This window comes from Mastomys coucha, unplaced genomic scaffold (genome assembly GCF_008632895.1).
Source record: "Mastomys coucha isolate ucsf_1 unplaced genomic scaffold, UCSF_Mcou_1 pScaffold22, whole genome shotgun sequence".
NCBI classification, from domain to species: domain Eukaryota; kingdom Metazoa; phylum Chordata; class Mammalia; order Rodentia; family Muridae; genus Mastomys; species Mastomys coucha.
In genome coordinates this window covers 250,170,282-250,184,257 of record NW_022196905.1, presented here as the reverse complement: position 1 = coordinate 250,184,257, position 13,976 = coordinate 250,170,282, and the positions used below count along the sequence as shown (strand labels likewise).

Genomic DNA, 13,976 nt, shown 5'->3' with positions numbered 1-13,976 from the left:
GAGTTGGGTGCTTTCCCAAGGGACTTTGCAGGGCAGGAGGCAGAAACCAAAGATGGCTTCAGCTGAGGCAAGATGGAGAAACCTTTGTCCTGTTACACTGCCTCCACCTCCTGAGTGCTGTGATTAAAGGCTCTGTGCCTCCACATCCGGCTTATGTGGTACTAGGGTTTCATGTGGGTTGGGCAATTACACTACCAACTGAGATATACATCCCTCCCCCTCCCTTTATCTTCCAAGCTACAGCTCAGGCCACATAGAAATCTGTTTCTCAGCCCCTTAGGATGAACAACAATATGAACTAAGTAGTACCCTCAGAGCTCCCAGGGTCTCAACCACCAACCAAAGACTGCACATGGAGGGGTCTGATTGTTCAGGCAGCATGTGTATAGTAGAGGATTACAAATTCAATCATCAATAGGAGGAGAGGAGCTCGGCCCTGTGAAAGTTCTGTGCCCCAGTGTAGGGGAATGCCAGGGCCAGAAAGTGGGAGAGGGCGGGGTGGCAGGCATGGGGAAGTGGGAGGCAACAGGGGTTTGTTTTGGTTGTTTTTGTTTGTTTCTTTGTCTTTTGGAGGGGAAACTGGGAATGGAGAAATTTACATGTAAATAAAGAAAATAAAAAAAAAATCTGTTTCTGCCCCTGCTGATAATATGAACATATTTAAAGCCTTAATTTTACCTACCAACCTATCTATCTATTACCTATCTATCTATCTATCTATCTATCTATCTATCTATCTACCTATCTATCTATTTTTGAGGTGGGGTCTGTCTACATACACAGCCTTGGCTGTCCTGGGTCTCACTATGTAGACCAAGTTAGCTTCAGACTCAGAGATCTGCCTGCCTTTGTTTCCAGAGTACTGGGATTAAAGATGACTAAACCCTAACTTTATTTAATGGGCAGCTCAGAGAGTGACCTTCATCTACTTAGGCAAATGTAACAAAATGCCTCAGACTGTACCTGTGTCACTTTTCTCACAGCCGATCAGAGAGAACAACTTAAAAGGGAAGGAACCAGGGCTGGAGAGATGGCTGAGAGTTTCTGAGATGTTATTTCATTGTGACAGAAAGGTCATGGTGGAGCAGAGCAATTCACATCATGATGACCAGGAGAGAGAAATGGGAATACTCCATGGATCAAACCAAGGTACAGCCCCGTGTAGTGTTTGTGTGTTTCTTCCTGCTAGCTCCTACTTTTGATAACTTTGTAGTAATTCCATCATATTGAGAGTCATTGAAGCTATTCATTCATTAAGTCAGAGCCTTCAATGGTCAAATGGTCTCAGATAAAGCCCTCATAGACAGGCTGGAGAGATGGCTCAGCAGGTAAGAGCACAGGCTGCTCTTCTGAAGGTCCTGAGTTCAAATCCCAGCAACCACATGGTGGCTCACAACCATCTCATAATGAGATCTGACTCCCTCTTCTGGTGTGTCTGAAGACAGCTACAGTGTACTTACATATAATAATAAATAAATCTTTTTGTTGTTGTTTTGTTTTTCGAGACAGGGTTTCTCTGTGTAGTCCTGACTGTCCTGGAACTCACTCTGTAGACCAGGCTGGTCTCGAACTCAGAAATCTGCCTGCCTCTGCCTCCCAAGTGCTGGGATTAAAAGTGTGCGCCACCACCGTCCAGCATCTCTGGCATCTGCTGCTCTTCTAAAGGACCAGAGTTCAATTCCACACCTATGTCAGGTGGCCACCTGTAACTCCAGCATCAGGGGATCTGGCCTCCCTGGGCACCCACACTCATGTGCATATACGTATAACTAAAAGTAATATAAATCTAAAAATCAAAATAAAAGACACAGACACCTCTCTAAAAAGAGATTATCACTTTCACAAAGACAGCACTTGTAGTTCTGTGCTCAGCTTGGAGGAAAGGATAGGGAAGTTCTCTGGGGCCTATTTATTTTTGAAACCAAGGCTTGTTAAGTATTAGAATAAAGCCCTAAATTGGCCTGGAATTTACTATGTAGTTAAGTATAACAGGTTGGCCTCAAGCTATGGTCATCTCCCTAACTGTGTCTCCTAAGTGCTGATATTATTATTACTATTACTATTATTATTATTATTATTATTATTATTATTATTAGCCTTTTTCAAGGTCAGGGTTTCTTTTGGGTGGGGGTTCGAGACAGTGTTTCTCTGTGTAGCCCTGGCTGTCCTGGAACTCACTCTGTAGACCAGGCTGGCCTCGAACTCAGAAATCCATGTGCCTCTGCCTCCCATGTGCTGGGATTAAAGGCATGCGCCACCACTGTTGGGCTTCCCAGTGCTGGTATTACAAGCCTGCATCACCATATCCAGCCTCAGACTTGCTTTGTAAGGAGACCCTTACCATTGTGAGGGCTTCAGCCTTTGAGTCTACCTGGTTGTCCCTCTACAGTCCACCTCCTAATGGAAGTTAGAATTTATACTTGCTAGCTCTCTTTTCTTCTCTGATGGCTCACTATGTTGTCTAAGCTGGCCTCAAACTCTCAATCCTTCTGCCCCTACTTCCTGAGCTGGGTTAGAGGTGCATGCCATTACATCCAGCATAGGACTGTAACATATGGATTTAGGGGTCTACAGCAGAAAGACTTGGTTCAATTCACAGCTTTGTCTTTAACACTAATGGTCTCAGCAAGTGAACCATACTAGGAATCAGAGTAAAGGGCCTCACCAGGCTTAGAAAGCACTATCATGTAACCTTGACTATGACATGGTCCCTTGAGGTTAGAGAGTCACCCAAGCACTTGTCTGCAAATATCTAAAAAACCAAAATGGCAGCATGGTAGGCTGCTGCAGTCCCTCTACCTTATCCCTTTCCTACCTGCACATTCCTCCCCAATCTGCCTTCCTGCTTTGTGCTGGTCATTGCAGATCAAAATAGTCAGCTGCTGCCCATCTCTAAAGGAGACCACTGTCAAATGAGAGAGTCAGCCTAGGAACCATTCCAGGCCATCCCAGTTACTATAGTGTATGCAGGCATAGTGAGATGAAGCAACTGCTTAGGATGCCAGAGCTAAGAACGAGAAGATTCTGGTCTTTATTGGGATCTAGGAAGGCTCTGGTATAGGGCTCAGTGCATCACCTGACAGTGGCAACCCATGAGTTTCCTTTACTATGGCCCAAGTCACATGTTCTATGGATGGTGTGATGAATAGCATATTCTGTTCTATATGCTTTGCTATGATTCATTCATTTTTCTCTGATTATGGAGTGCTAGGGCAGCCTATTGACACTGGCTTAGCTTTCTGTGTGTAGAACACCACAGGGTGAATACTGGACTCTGGTACCTTGGGCACTCAGAGCAGGTGAGTCTCCTGGCCCAGTAGGTTTCAAGCAACCCTCAAAATCAAACCAGATGGGGTTCAGGACAAAGGTTGAAGGTGTCCTGACTGACTGGGGACAGCAGAGACAAGTTTGGGGACCCAGAAGTGATTATCCTGTCACTCTGCCAAAGTGTAGTCATCACTGAACACTGCCCAGCCCTGATTGATTGGCAGTGCCCTGTGAACAGTTATCAGTGACTCCATTCACACTCTGCAACATGACTATAGCTCCTGCTACTAAGAAGATGTGCCTTGGGCTGGAGAGATGGCTCAGTGGTTAAGAGCACTGACTGCCAGCCGGTGGTGGCACACGCCTTTAATCCCAGCACTTGGGAGGCAGAGGCAGGTGGATTTCTGAGTTTGAGGTCAGCCTGGTCTACAGAGTGAGTTCCAGGACAACCAGGGCTATACAGAGAAACCCTGTCTCGAAAAATCAGAAAAAAAAAAAAAAAAAAAAAAAAAAGAGCACTGATTGCCTTCCAGAGGTCCTGAGTTCAATTCCCAGCAACCACATGGTGGCTCACAACCATCTGTAATGGGATCTGATGCCCTCTTCAGGTGTGTCTGAAGACAGCTACAGTGTACTCATATAAATAAAATAAATCTTTTTAAAAATTATATAAAAAGATGTGCCTTTCTCTCTTTATCTCCTTCCCCCACCAATGCCCCACCCCGCTGTCTTCCCTTCTCCCCTCATTGAATCTGGGCTATTGCTTTGACTTGCTTTGGCTAGTACAGTATAGCTTAAGGGCCAGCACACCAGTTCCTAGGCTAGACCTCGTAGAGAAGGTATCACGGGTTTTTGTTTGTTTGTTTGTTTGTTTGAGACAGGGTTTCTCTGTGTAGCCCTGGCTGTCCTGGAACTCACTCTGTAAACCAGGCTGGCCTCGAACTCAGAAATCCGCCTGCCTCTGCCTCCCAAGTGTTGGGATTAAAGGAGTGTGCCACCACCGCCCGGCGGTATCACAGGTTTTCAACTGGAACTCTGCAGTAAAAAGATAGATCAAGCTGAGTGTGATAATGCAGGGCTGCAATCTTGGCACTTGGGAGGCTGAGATTAGAGTTGTTTCAAGTTCGATGCCAGCCTAGAACGCATAGTGAGTTTAAATCTAGCCTGGGTTAGGTAGCGAGACTTGTCTAGCAAATAAGCAAAAAGGCAGACTAACAGGAAGAAGAACGTTTATTAATGATTGCCTTGAAAAATCACGTGGGCAAAAAAGAGCAACTCAAAGCCTTACAACACTAGCATGTTTGAAAAGAAGAGTGAGGGCCAGGGTATGGTGTTGTGGTACAACACTTACAGTCTACACAAGGTTCTAGGATCTCGCCCCAGTACTCCCTTCCCACCGCGCCACAGAAGAACAGATTTGTAGGCCCAGCAAGGTACTCAGGGGGTATAAGGACTTGCCACACGAAAGCCTGGTGACCTAAGTTCCGTCTCTGGATCCTACAGTGGAAGAGGAGAACCAACTCTGGACTGGAGTCCTCCGGCCTCCACGTGCTCCCTGTGACATGTAGACACCCACACTCACACACACTACCACTAATAATAAACACGATAGAAATCAGAGACAACAAAAGTGTTCATAGAGAAAAGGAAAAAAAAAGAACAAAGAAAAAGTTTCAGGCTCACAAGGGTGGGGTACTATGGAAGACAAATCTGTGACAGGAAGTGAATGATGTAGCCTTTGTTTGCAGATCTCCAGGGTTCCACTGTGGTTCATGCCTGTGAGGCCAGTGCTCTCAACTTCAAGACCTAGTGAGGTCCAGGCCAGCCTGAGCTATGGAGTCAGACCTTGTCTATCCACAGAAAAGGTTGTGGGTAAAGAAAGGTTATTTTTTATTATTACATTTATTGGTTTGTTTTTATTTGTTTGTTTATTTGTGGAGCATGGAGTTCTGGGAAGACAAATTTGGGGGGATCCCAGGATTGAATTCAGGTTGTTGGGCTTGCAAGGCAGGCTCCTTGGCCCTCTGAGCCACTTCTCTGGCCCAATGGCATTTACTAGCTCTTTTCAATGTTTACTCAAGGTCTTAACCGCGTAACCCTGGAACCCTGGAACTCCCCTGAAGACCAGATTTGCCTACCTTTGCCTCCCAAGTACTGGGATTAGAGGCCCGCCACCACACCTGGTGGTATTTGCTATTTCTTAATTGCCTCCAGCTCAAATTTAACGTTTACATAAGAAACCTCTTTTTATTTTATTTCTTGGGTATGTGTGAGTGCCTACATGTACGTATGTGCACCACCTGGGTGATGGGTATGGAAAATCCTTTTGTTCAAACCTCACTTTATTATAGACCAACTTGTAAAAAGGTGACAATTACTGATGTACCTAAATCAATGAGCGGCACTCTGTTCCCAGAGCCCCTTGTGCAAAGGCTGCCTTCCTTCGCCTGGAGTCATGCAAATATTGTCCTTGTTCTGTAGCATGTGCCTAGGATAGTGATTCTCAGCCTGTGTGTCTCCACTCCTTTGGGGGTTGCCTAGGGCCTCGGGGAAACACGTACATTTACATTACAATTTGTGACAGTAGCACAAGCACAGATGTGAAGCAGCAACGAAATAATTTTAGGGTTGGGGGTCACCACAGCATGAGGAACTGAATAAAAGTATTACAGCCATAGGAAGGCTGAGAGGCACTGATCTAGGGGTTTGACTAGTGAAAAGCTTTAAATTACCTAGTAGGTGACTGGACAGAGCACTGGCTGCTCTTGCAGAGGACCTGGGTTCAACTCCCAGCACCACAAGGCAGCTCACAACCATCTGTCACTCTAGTTTCAGGGGAACCGATGTCCTCCTCTAGGCTCCATAGGGACTCCACATAGTATACATTCATGCAGGCAAAACACACACAGATAAAGTAAGAAATAAACAAATCTTTGGGGAAAAATGCAGGTCAGATGGCTCAGTAACTAAACCCATTTGCTGTCAGGTTTGGTGAACTGAGTTTAGTTGTTAGCACCCACGTACTGGAAGGAGATAACTAGTTCCTGAAAGTTGTCCTCTGACAGTCCTCCTAATGCTGGTGGCACCCACATGTATGTAAGCATGTGATCACACACACACACACACACACACAGAGTAATTTAAAAACAAATAACCAAAACCCAAAGCAACAACTCTTTTTTTTTTTTTTTTTTTTTTGGTTTTTTGAGACAGGGTTTCTCTGTATAGCCATGGCTGTCCTGGAACTCACTCTGTAGACCAGGCTAGTCTCAAACTCAGAAATCCACCTGCCTCTGCCTCCCAAGTGCTGGGATTTAAAGGCGTGCGCCACCACTCCCTGGCCAAAGCAACAGTTCTTGCACTCTATTGTGATGCAATTAATATACACCAGCTGCACATTTTGATGTATAAAACTTCCCTGGCAGCTGGGCTATGGTGGCGCACTCCTTTAATCCCAGGGTTCAGGAGGCAGAAGCAGGTGGATCACTTAGTTGGAGGCCAACCTGGTCTACTGAGTGAGTTCCAGGACAGTCAAGGCTATAAACTTGTCTCAAAAAACAACCAACCAACCAAAAAAAAAAAACCAACCAACCAAAAACAAAACAAATCCCAAAGTACCTCACCGGGCTTGTGCATTTGTGTCTATGAACTCAAACTACCACATTCAGACTTTATTAAGTAAGAGTCACCTAATCACACACAGTTACACATGAACACTTTCCGTATGGCTTCTGGATTTAGTGGTTTTCTCTGAAGTCTTTATCCTGTTCAAGATTATAAGCATGCCTTCATGCTTGCTTCCAGGGGTTTAATTTAGCTTTCCCCACCAGCAGTCATAATGAGGAGTCATATTCCTGGCCACAATCAAGTGAGAGGCAGGGTTACCCCACCCTTCCCAGGCAGGCCTTTGTCACACTGCCCTCTACTGACTGCTCTGTTCCTTGTAGTTAGCTTGAACTGGAATCTTCCTGACCCACATATCTACCCCACTGAAGTGGATTAACGGGACCACTTATTTGTTTTTTTGAAACAAGATTTCTCCGTTTGGCCTTGGCTGTCCTGGCACTAGCTCTTTAGACCAGGCTGGCCTCCAACTCAAAGAAGGCACTTGCCTCTGCCTTCTGAGTGCTGGAATTGAAGTCGTGCACTACCACCTCCAGGCCCTAACAATATTTTCTTTTTAAACACAGAGCCTCATTGTATATCACTGGCTATCCTGGAACTTAGCATGTAGATCAAATTGGCTTTGAACTCATAGAGATATGTCTACCTTATTTGGTCTCCAGGCTGGGATTAAAAGCATGTGTCATCAAGCCCTACAAAATATATAGCACAGGCTGACATCCAACTCCTGATCCTTCTGCCTCTGTTTCTTCAGCATATCCTATGAGCATGTGTCACCACAATTGACGACTCTTTATGATCTTTATGCACAAATCAGATGGACTGTCCTTACCCTTAGAAGCTATTTGATTTAGCTTTAGGTACTTTCTCCCCATGGTTGCCCCCACTCTCTCTCTTTCTTTCAACTTTATCTGTGGGCTAAAGAGATGACTCAGTGGTTAACAGCACAGGCTGCTCTTCCAGGGGACCTGGGTTTGATACTCAGCATCCACATGACAGCTCACAGCTGTCTGTAACTCCAGTTCCAAAGGATCTGACATCCTGTTCTGGCCTCCATAGGCACCATGTTGGACACAGACACATGTGTGTGCACCTGTGCTGGTGTGTGTGCAGACATGGGTGTGTACTGTGTGTACAGGTGTACCTGCATGTGAGCATTGCATGTGCTTGTCCTGGCATGTGTGAGTGTGTGTGTCTGTGCATGTGTACATTATTGGTACATGCATGGTCATAGGAAAACTTTGTGGATTTGATTCTCCACAGATTTCAGAGACCAAACACAATTGAATAGGCTTGTGTGGCTATTGGCTTTATCCACTGAATCATCTCACTGAATCATCCATCTATTTTGACATAGTGAAACACTGTATAGACCAGGATAGCTTGGAACTCACTATGGAGCCCAGGTTGGCCTAGAACTCTTCTTTTTTTTTCTTTTTTTTAAAGATTTATTTATTGCCGGGCGATGGTGGCACACGCCTTTAATCCCAGCACTTGGGAGGCAGAGGCAGGCAGATTTCTGAGTTAGAGGCCAGCCTGGTCTACAGAGTGAGTTCCAGGATAACCAGGACTACATAAAGAAACCCTGTCTCGAAAAAACAAAAACAACAAAAAAAAGATTTATTTATTTATTTTACTTATTTATTTATTTATTTATTTTATGTATGTGAGTACACTGTAGCTGTACAGGTGGTTGTGAGCCTTCATGTGGTTGTTGGGAATTGAATTTTTAGGACCTCTGCTGGCTCCTCCAGTCAGCCTCACTCACTTGCTCTGGCCCAAAGATTTGTTTATTATTATACATAAGTACACTGTAGCTGACTTCAGATGCACCAGAAGAAGGCATCGGATCTCATTACGGGTGGTTGTTGGGGTGTGAACTCAGGACTTTTTCTTACCCACTGAGACATCTTGCCAGCCCTGGCCTAGAACTCTTGGTTCGCCTTTCTGTCACCCGCAATCAGCTCCAACAAACCCCCTTTCCGTTCCTTACTTTCCCAGTCATTAAAATTTTAGTAATCAAATAGAAAGTAATGTGATAGCTAGTTGTCAGTGGCTCATGCCTTTAATCTCAGCAGTCAAGAGGCAGAGGCAAGTGGATCTCTGTGAGTCTGAGCCAGCCTTGTCTACAGACTGTGTCCCAGGAGAGCCAGGGCTACACAGAGAAACCCCATCTTGGAAAAAAAAAATTCTATTGAGCTATCTCACTGAAGTCCTTGAAAGAGAAGTGCTGTGTGTTTTGCGCATGATGTTTCTTAATTTAAAGTAAGTCAGGTTTTCACTGCGTAGGTACTGAACCAGTGTGTGATCTTACCATATCACGAAGGCTATGGTTTGATTTGGTTTTGGGTTTTACTAGACAAGGTTTTTGTTTTGTGTGTGTGTGTGTGCCTAATATTTTTCATGGTGATGTATAGGTGTACACTGTAGCTGCCTTCATACACACCAGAAGAGGCCATCAGATCCCATTACAGATGGTTGTGAGCCACCATGTGGTTGCTGGGAATTGAACTCAGGACCTCTGGGAGAGCAAGCAGTCAGTGCTCTTTTTTTTTTTTTTTTTCAAGACAAGATTTCTCCGTGTAGCCCTGGCTGTCCTGGAACTCACTCTGTAGACCAGGCTGGCCTTGAACTCAGAAATCCACCTGCCTCTGCCTCCCAAGGGCTGGGACTAAAGGCATGTGCCACCACTGCCTGGCTACAGTCAGTGCTCTTAACCGCTGAGCCATCTCTCCAGTCCAAGCTCTTATTTCTTAATTGGATTCATAGTTGATGCTGCATTTGAAAAATATATATATTTGGGGGGGGGGGAGCAGTGAGAGACACATGTGTACTGGTACTCTCAGAGTCCAGGAGAGGGCGTTGGGTTCTCTAGGTAGTTACAGGCTATTGCGAGCTTCCTGACAGGTCCTCTGGAGGAGCTGGAAGCACACTTAATCACTAAGCCACCTCTCTGGGTTCCCCTTCCCCCTTCCGGACTTGAGACAGCTCAGGCTGGCTTTGCACTTACCAGTAATCTTGTTGCTTCCCAGATCTGAGATTATAGATATGTGCTGTCATACCCGACACTCTTATGCTTTCAGAGCAGTTTGTTATCCTTTAGATTCTTCTTCAGGCTTATAAAAATATGGAAGGTTTCAGGAATTTGCATGTCATTATTGTGCAGGGGGCCATACTCATCTCTGAGACATTCCAGTTTTACATATGTATCATGTGAGTAGACATTCCCTTTTTCTTTCTTTGTTCCTTTGTTCCTCTTTCTTTCTTTCTTTTTGAAAAAGATTAAAAAAAAAAAAAAGCCAGACATAGTTTGCACAGAAAGTTGCAAGCCAGAAAAGACAATGTAGTAAGACTTCATCACAAAGCAAACAAATCAAAAAGCTAATGGAAATTGTGAGCGTTTATTCCAAAGGAGAAATGAGAGGATTAGATGGCCGGAAAAGCAAACACTCAGAGGCTCAAAGCACATTTATTCTTACAAAATATTGATGCTTTCCTTCTAGGCCCTTCCACGTTGCTGTCAAACCACCAAGTTCTCATTTCTTTATAGGCAACCTACAGGTTCTCCCTGGAAGGCTTCTAGGGACCTTTGTGCAGTTCTGGGGTTCAAACCCAGAGCTGCAGGCATATGAGGCAAGGCATCTGTCAGAGCTATATCCCCAACCCAACTCTTTACTTCTTTTCTTTGGGAGGGAGATGAACATCTGGGCATTCCTTGGATATAGCACACTTATGGGAAGAGGCTGTTGGCATTGCTCACTCTATCATGTAAAAGCAAGAATCCTACAAAATCTAAAATGCTGACAAGATGTCTAAATCTACTAAAAAACCAGCTGCCTCAAAAGGTTTTAAATTTATTGATTTATTATATATGTGTATTAGCCTGGATTCTCAAGAGGAAGAGAACTTAAATATTTATATTTATTAATGATTATGTTAAATTATTTATTGAAAAAAATATATATATACACACACACATACATACATACCAGCTAATCTAACAATGGCTGTCTACCAAAGGAAGGTCCAAGAATCCTGGAATTGTTCAGTCCATGAGGCTGGATTACTCCCTGGTCTTCAGTATACACTGGAATCCCCAAATAGGCTCTAATGCCAGTGTCTTAGTTAGGGTTCTAGTGCTGTGAAGAGGCACTATGACAGAAGCAACTCCTCGAGACAGGGTTTCTCTGTGTAGCCCTGACTGTCCTGGAACTCACTCTGTAGACCAAACTGGCTTCAACTCAGAAATCTAAATCCACCTGCCTCTGCCTCCCAAGTGCTGGGATTAAAGGCATGCGCCACCAGCTAGAAGCAACTCTTACAAAGGCAAACATTTCATTGGGGCTGACCTACATTTTCAGACGTTCAATCCATTATGATCATGATAGGAAGCATGGCAGCCTGCATGCTGGAGGAGGATCTGAGAGTCTTGATCCAAAGGCAGCAGGAGAGACTGTGGAGCTCGAACACCTCCTTGAGTCCTCTATGCCTGCCTACCCAATGACAATGCCACACCTAGTCCAACAAGGCCACACCTCCTAATAAGTGCCACTTCCCATGAGCTAAGCATATTCAAACCAGTAGATAGTGTGGTTCAGATCAAAGGTGGATCTTCCACGTCAAAGATCCAGATTATGGGTATTCCTACTTTAAGCCCCTCGCAGGTTTAGCTAGCCATTGGGGTTTTAGTTCCAGACATAGTCAAGTTTACAACCAGGGATAGCCATGGCAATATGTGTGTAGGAACCAGTGCCATGGAGTGTGACGGTCAAAGGACAACTTGCAGTTATCGGTTCTCTTTTTACCATGTGGGCCCCTAAGATGGAACTAAGGTCACCAGGCTTGACAGCAGATACCTTTACTTGCTAAGCCATTTTGCTGGCCCCAGAAGTCTTCACTTCAGCTCCTAAAAATTTTAATTTCAGTGACTTAGAAAATTTCTGGTCCAATTTTAAAGTCTTATTTTTTGCTTATTGTATGTTTGGAAATTAAACCTACAGTCTTTTGTTTTGTTTTGTATTTTCCTTGGTTTTGTTTTTGACAGTTTCTCCGTGTAGTTCTGGCTGTCCTGGAACTCACTCTGTAGACCAGGCTGGCCTCGAACTCAGAAATCCACCTGCCTCTGCCTCCTCGAGTGCTGGGATTAAAGGCACACACCACCACTGCCCAGGGAACCTACAGACTTTGACAGGATAAGCAACTGGGGTTGGAGTCTAGGGTATTGTGCAGCTAGGCTGGTTGTCTGTCAATACATCTTCAGTCCTACAGAGAAATTTGAGTAGGCTATTGGTCATCTCATTTATTTATGCATTTATTTATTTTTGGTACTGTATCTTTTGTATACTATTTTTAAATTTAAGTGAGTGTATGTGTATGTGAAGGTAAAAGACAACCCAGGGGAGTTGGTTCTCACTTTTCACCATGTGACTCCTAGGGATGGAAGGCAAATCCCTCATGCTTGCAGGCAAGCGCCTGAGCAATCTCACTGGACTTGTCCTATTTAAAGGTGGCACTAAAGCGAAGGGCAGAGCCCAACACACCCAGATGGAGCAGAAGGAACTTGCCACTAGGGGCGCCGCAAGCCGGAGGTTTCTCTAATCGAACGCAGCGCCAGGGGGCGGGAACAACCGTTACCCCGCCCCCTCCATCTGCGGCGCCCTGTGATTGGAAGGAGAAACGATTACTACAGCAGCGCCGTTGGAGTGGGCGGGAGAAGAGGGCCGGCCAAAGGTGACGCCGTGGCTGCGGAGGTGCGGTGCTCCGCGGCGCTCCGGGCAGTGGATGGCGGCGGGATGGAGCGCGAAGGGAGCGGCGGTGGCGGCAGCTCAGCCGGGCTCCTGCAGCAGATCCTCAGCCTGAAGCTCGTGCCGCGGGTGGGCAACGGGACCCTGTGCCCCAACTCCACTTCGCTCTGCTCCTTCCCAGGTACGCCCCGCCCCGCGCCTGCGCACTGCGCACCTGTCGCCTGCCTCCCAGGGTGAGGCCGAGGCAGCCCTGGAATCGTACTTGGGGAGACCGCTGTCCAGTCCTAGGCACTGCTCGTATACTTCCTCTGAGAGCCTGTGTGCTGACCCTGACCTCTGACTCCGTCCTACACCCATCTTCCCACCAGCTTGTCTATGGAGGACTCACTTGCTCAAACCTGTTGCGGGTTCCCCCACCCGCACTTTGAAGAACTTAAGACACAACTTCTAAATTGCTCTTAGTTCTTATCTGAGCTTCGTCACCTTCTGCCAGGAGGGCTTTTAAAGTTACACTTACATTGTAGAACTGCTACAATTCAGAAAGTTGTGGAGAAGAGAATGATCCCCTGAGATCATTAATAAAGGCCTTCAGGGGAGGGCATGATTACTTGCTTTGGATTTTTGAAGGCAAGACGACAGAGGCGGGGGTGGGGTGAAGTGGGGGGATTAGGACGCGGCAGCTAAGAGAAACCGGCCTAGTGACGTTGTAAAAGTCGACGACGATGGGTGGGATTGCTGACTGCAGTCTTAAGCCAGACACCTGTGAGGCTCAGATACTGGGCAGCGACTGCCAGGCGCCTCTCGGTGGACACCTGGGACCTCCCTGTGTAGTAGCTGACAAGGTGATTATCTTTTTGTTTTGTGGCAGCTGAAGATGTTAGCTTGTGATCCTGCCCACAAGGAGAGTCTGGAAGATCAGATTGTTTCCCGAAGTATTAGTGTCACACCTGACAGTGATTACAAATAAATACATATATAAATAAACAAATCTGACAGTGATTACAAATAAATAAGCACACACACACACATCATTCTGCTATACCCTCTCCAAAAGATGAAGAGTTTATACTTTCCTATGATTCAATCAATCAGTCTGTTCTTGCTCATTTTCTTATTTCTCTCTCAACTGTTTGGGGAATTTTCAAACCTGAGAAAGTGAAACACAGAATAACAAGTATTCACTTGCTTAAAAGCTGAGGCTCAGTAGGAAGTTGTGAGTCCATCACGGGTGGAGTTAGGCAAGCCTAAATGGCAGGCTACTTTAGACTATGGGGCCACAGTTGTAGATTTGGCTTGTGTGGATAGGAATCTCATTATGCAAAGCAGAACTATTCTTTTTTT

At 45.5% G+C, this 13,976-nt stretch overlaps 1 protein-coding gene and 1 non-coding gene across 4 annotated transcripts in view; one reads left to right on the top strand and one right to left on the bottom strand.

The window, feature by feature from the left end:
* Positions 1-10,012: 10,012 nt before the first annotated feature.
* On the bottom strand, positions 10,013-10,115 carry LOC116071670. The gene has a single exon (XR_004111062.1). It is a non-coding gene; the product is annotated as a U6 spliceosomal RNA (small nuclear RNA).
* A 2,422-nt stretch (positions 10,116-12,537) lies between these two features.
* Tmem170a (transmembrane protein 170A) overlaps positions 12,538-13,976 on the top strand; it is a 13,013-nt gene continuing 11,574 nt past the window's right edge. For 2 of the 3 annotated variants that reach the window (XR_004110308.1, XM_031341476.1), the window contains exon 1: positions 12,539-12,816. Coding sequence is in view for 2 of the 3 variants with exons in the window: in XM_031341476.1 (XP_031197336.1) it covers positions 12,684-12,816 (133 nt within the window). In the remaining variant the exon portion in view is untranslated. Of the gene's footprint in view, positions 12,817-13,976 lie in introns of all 3 variants that reach the window. The other variant, XM_031341477.1, reaches the window with a different exon arrangement.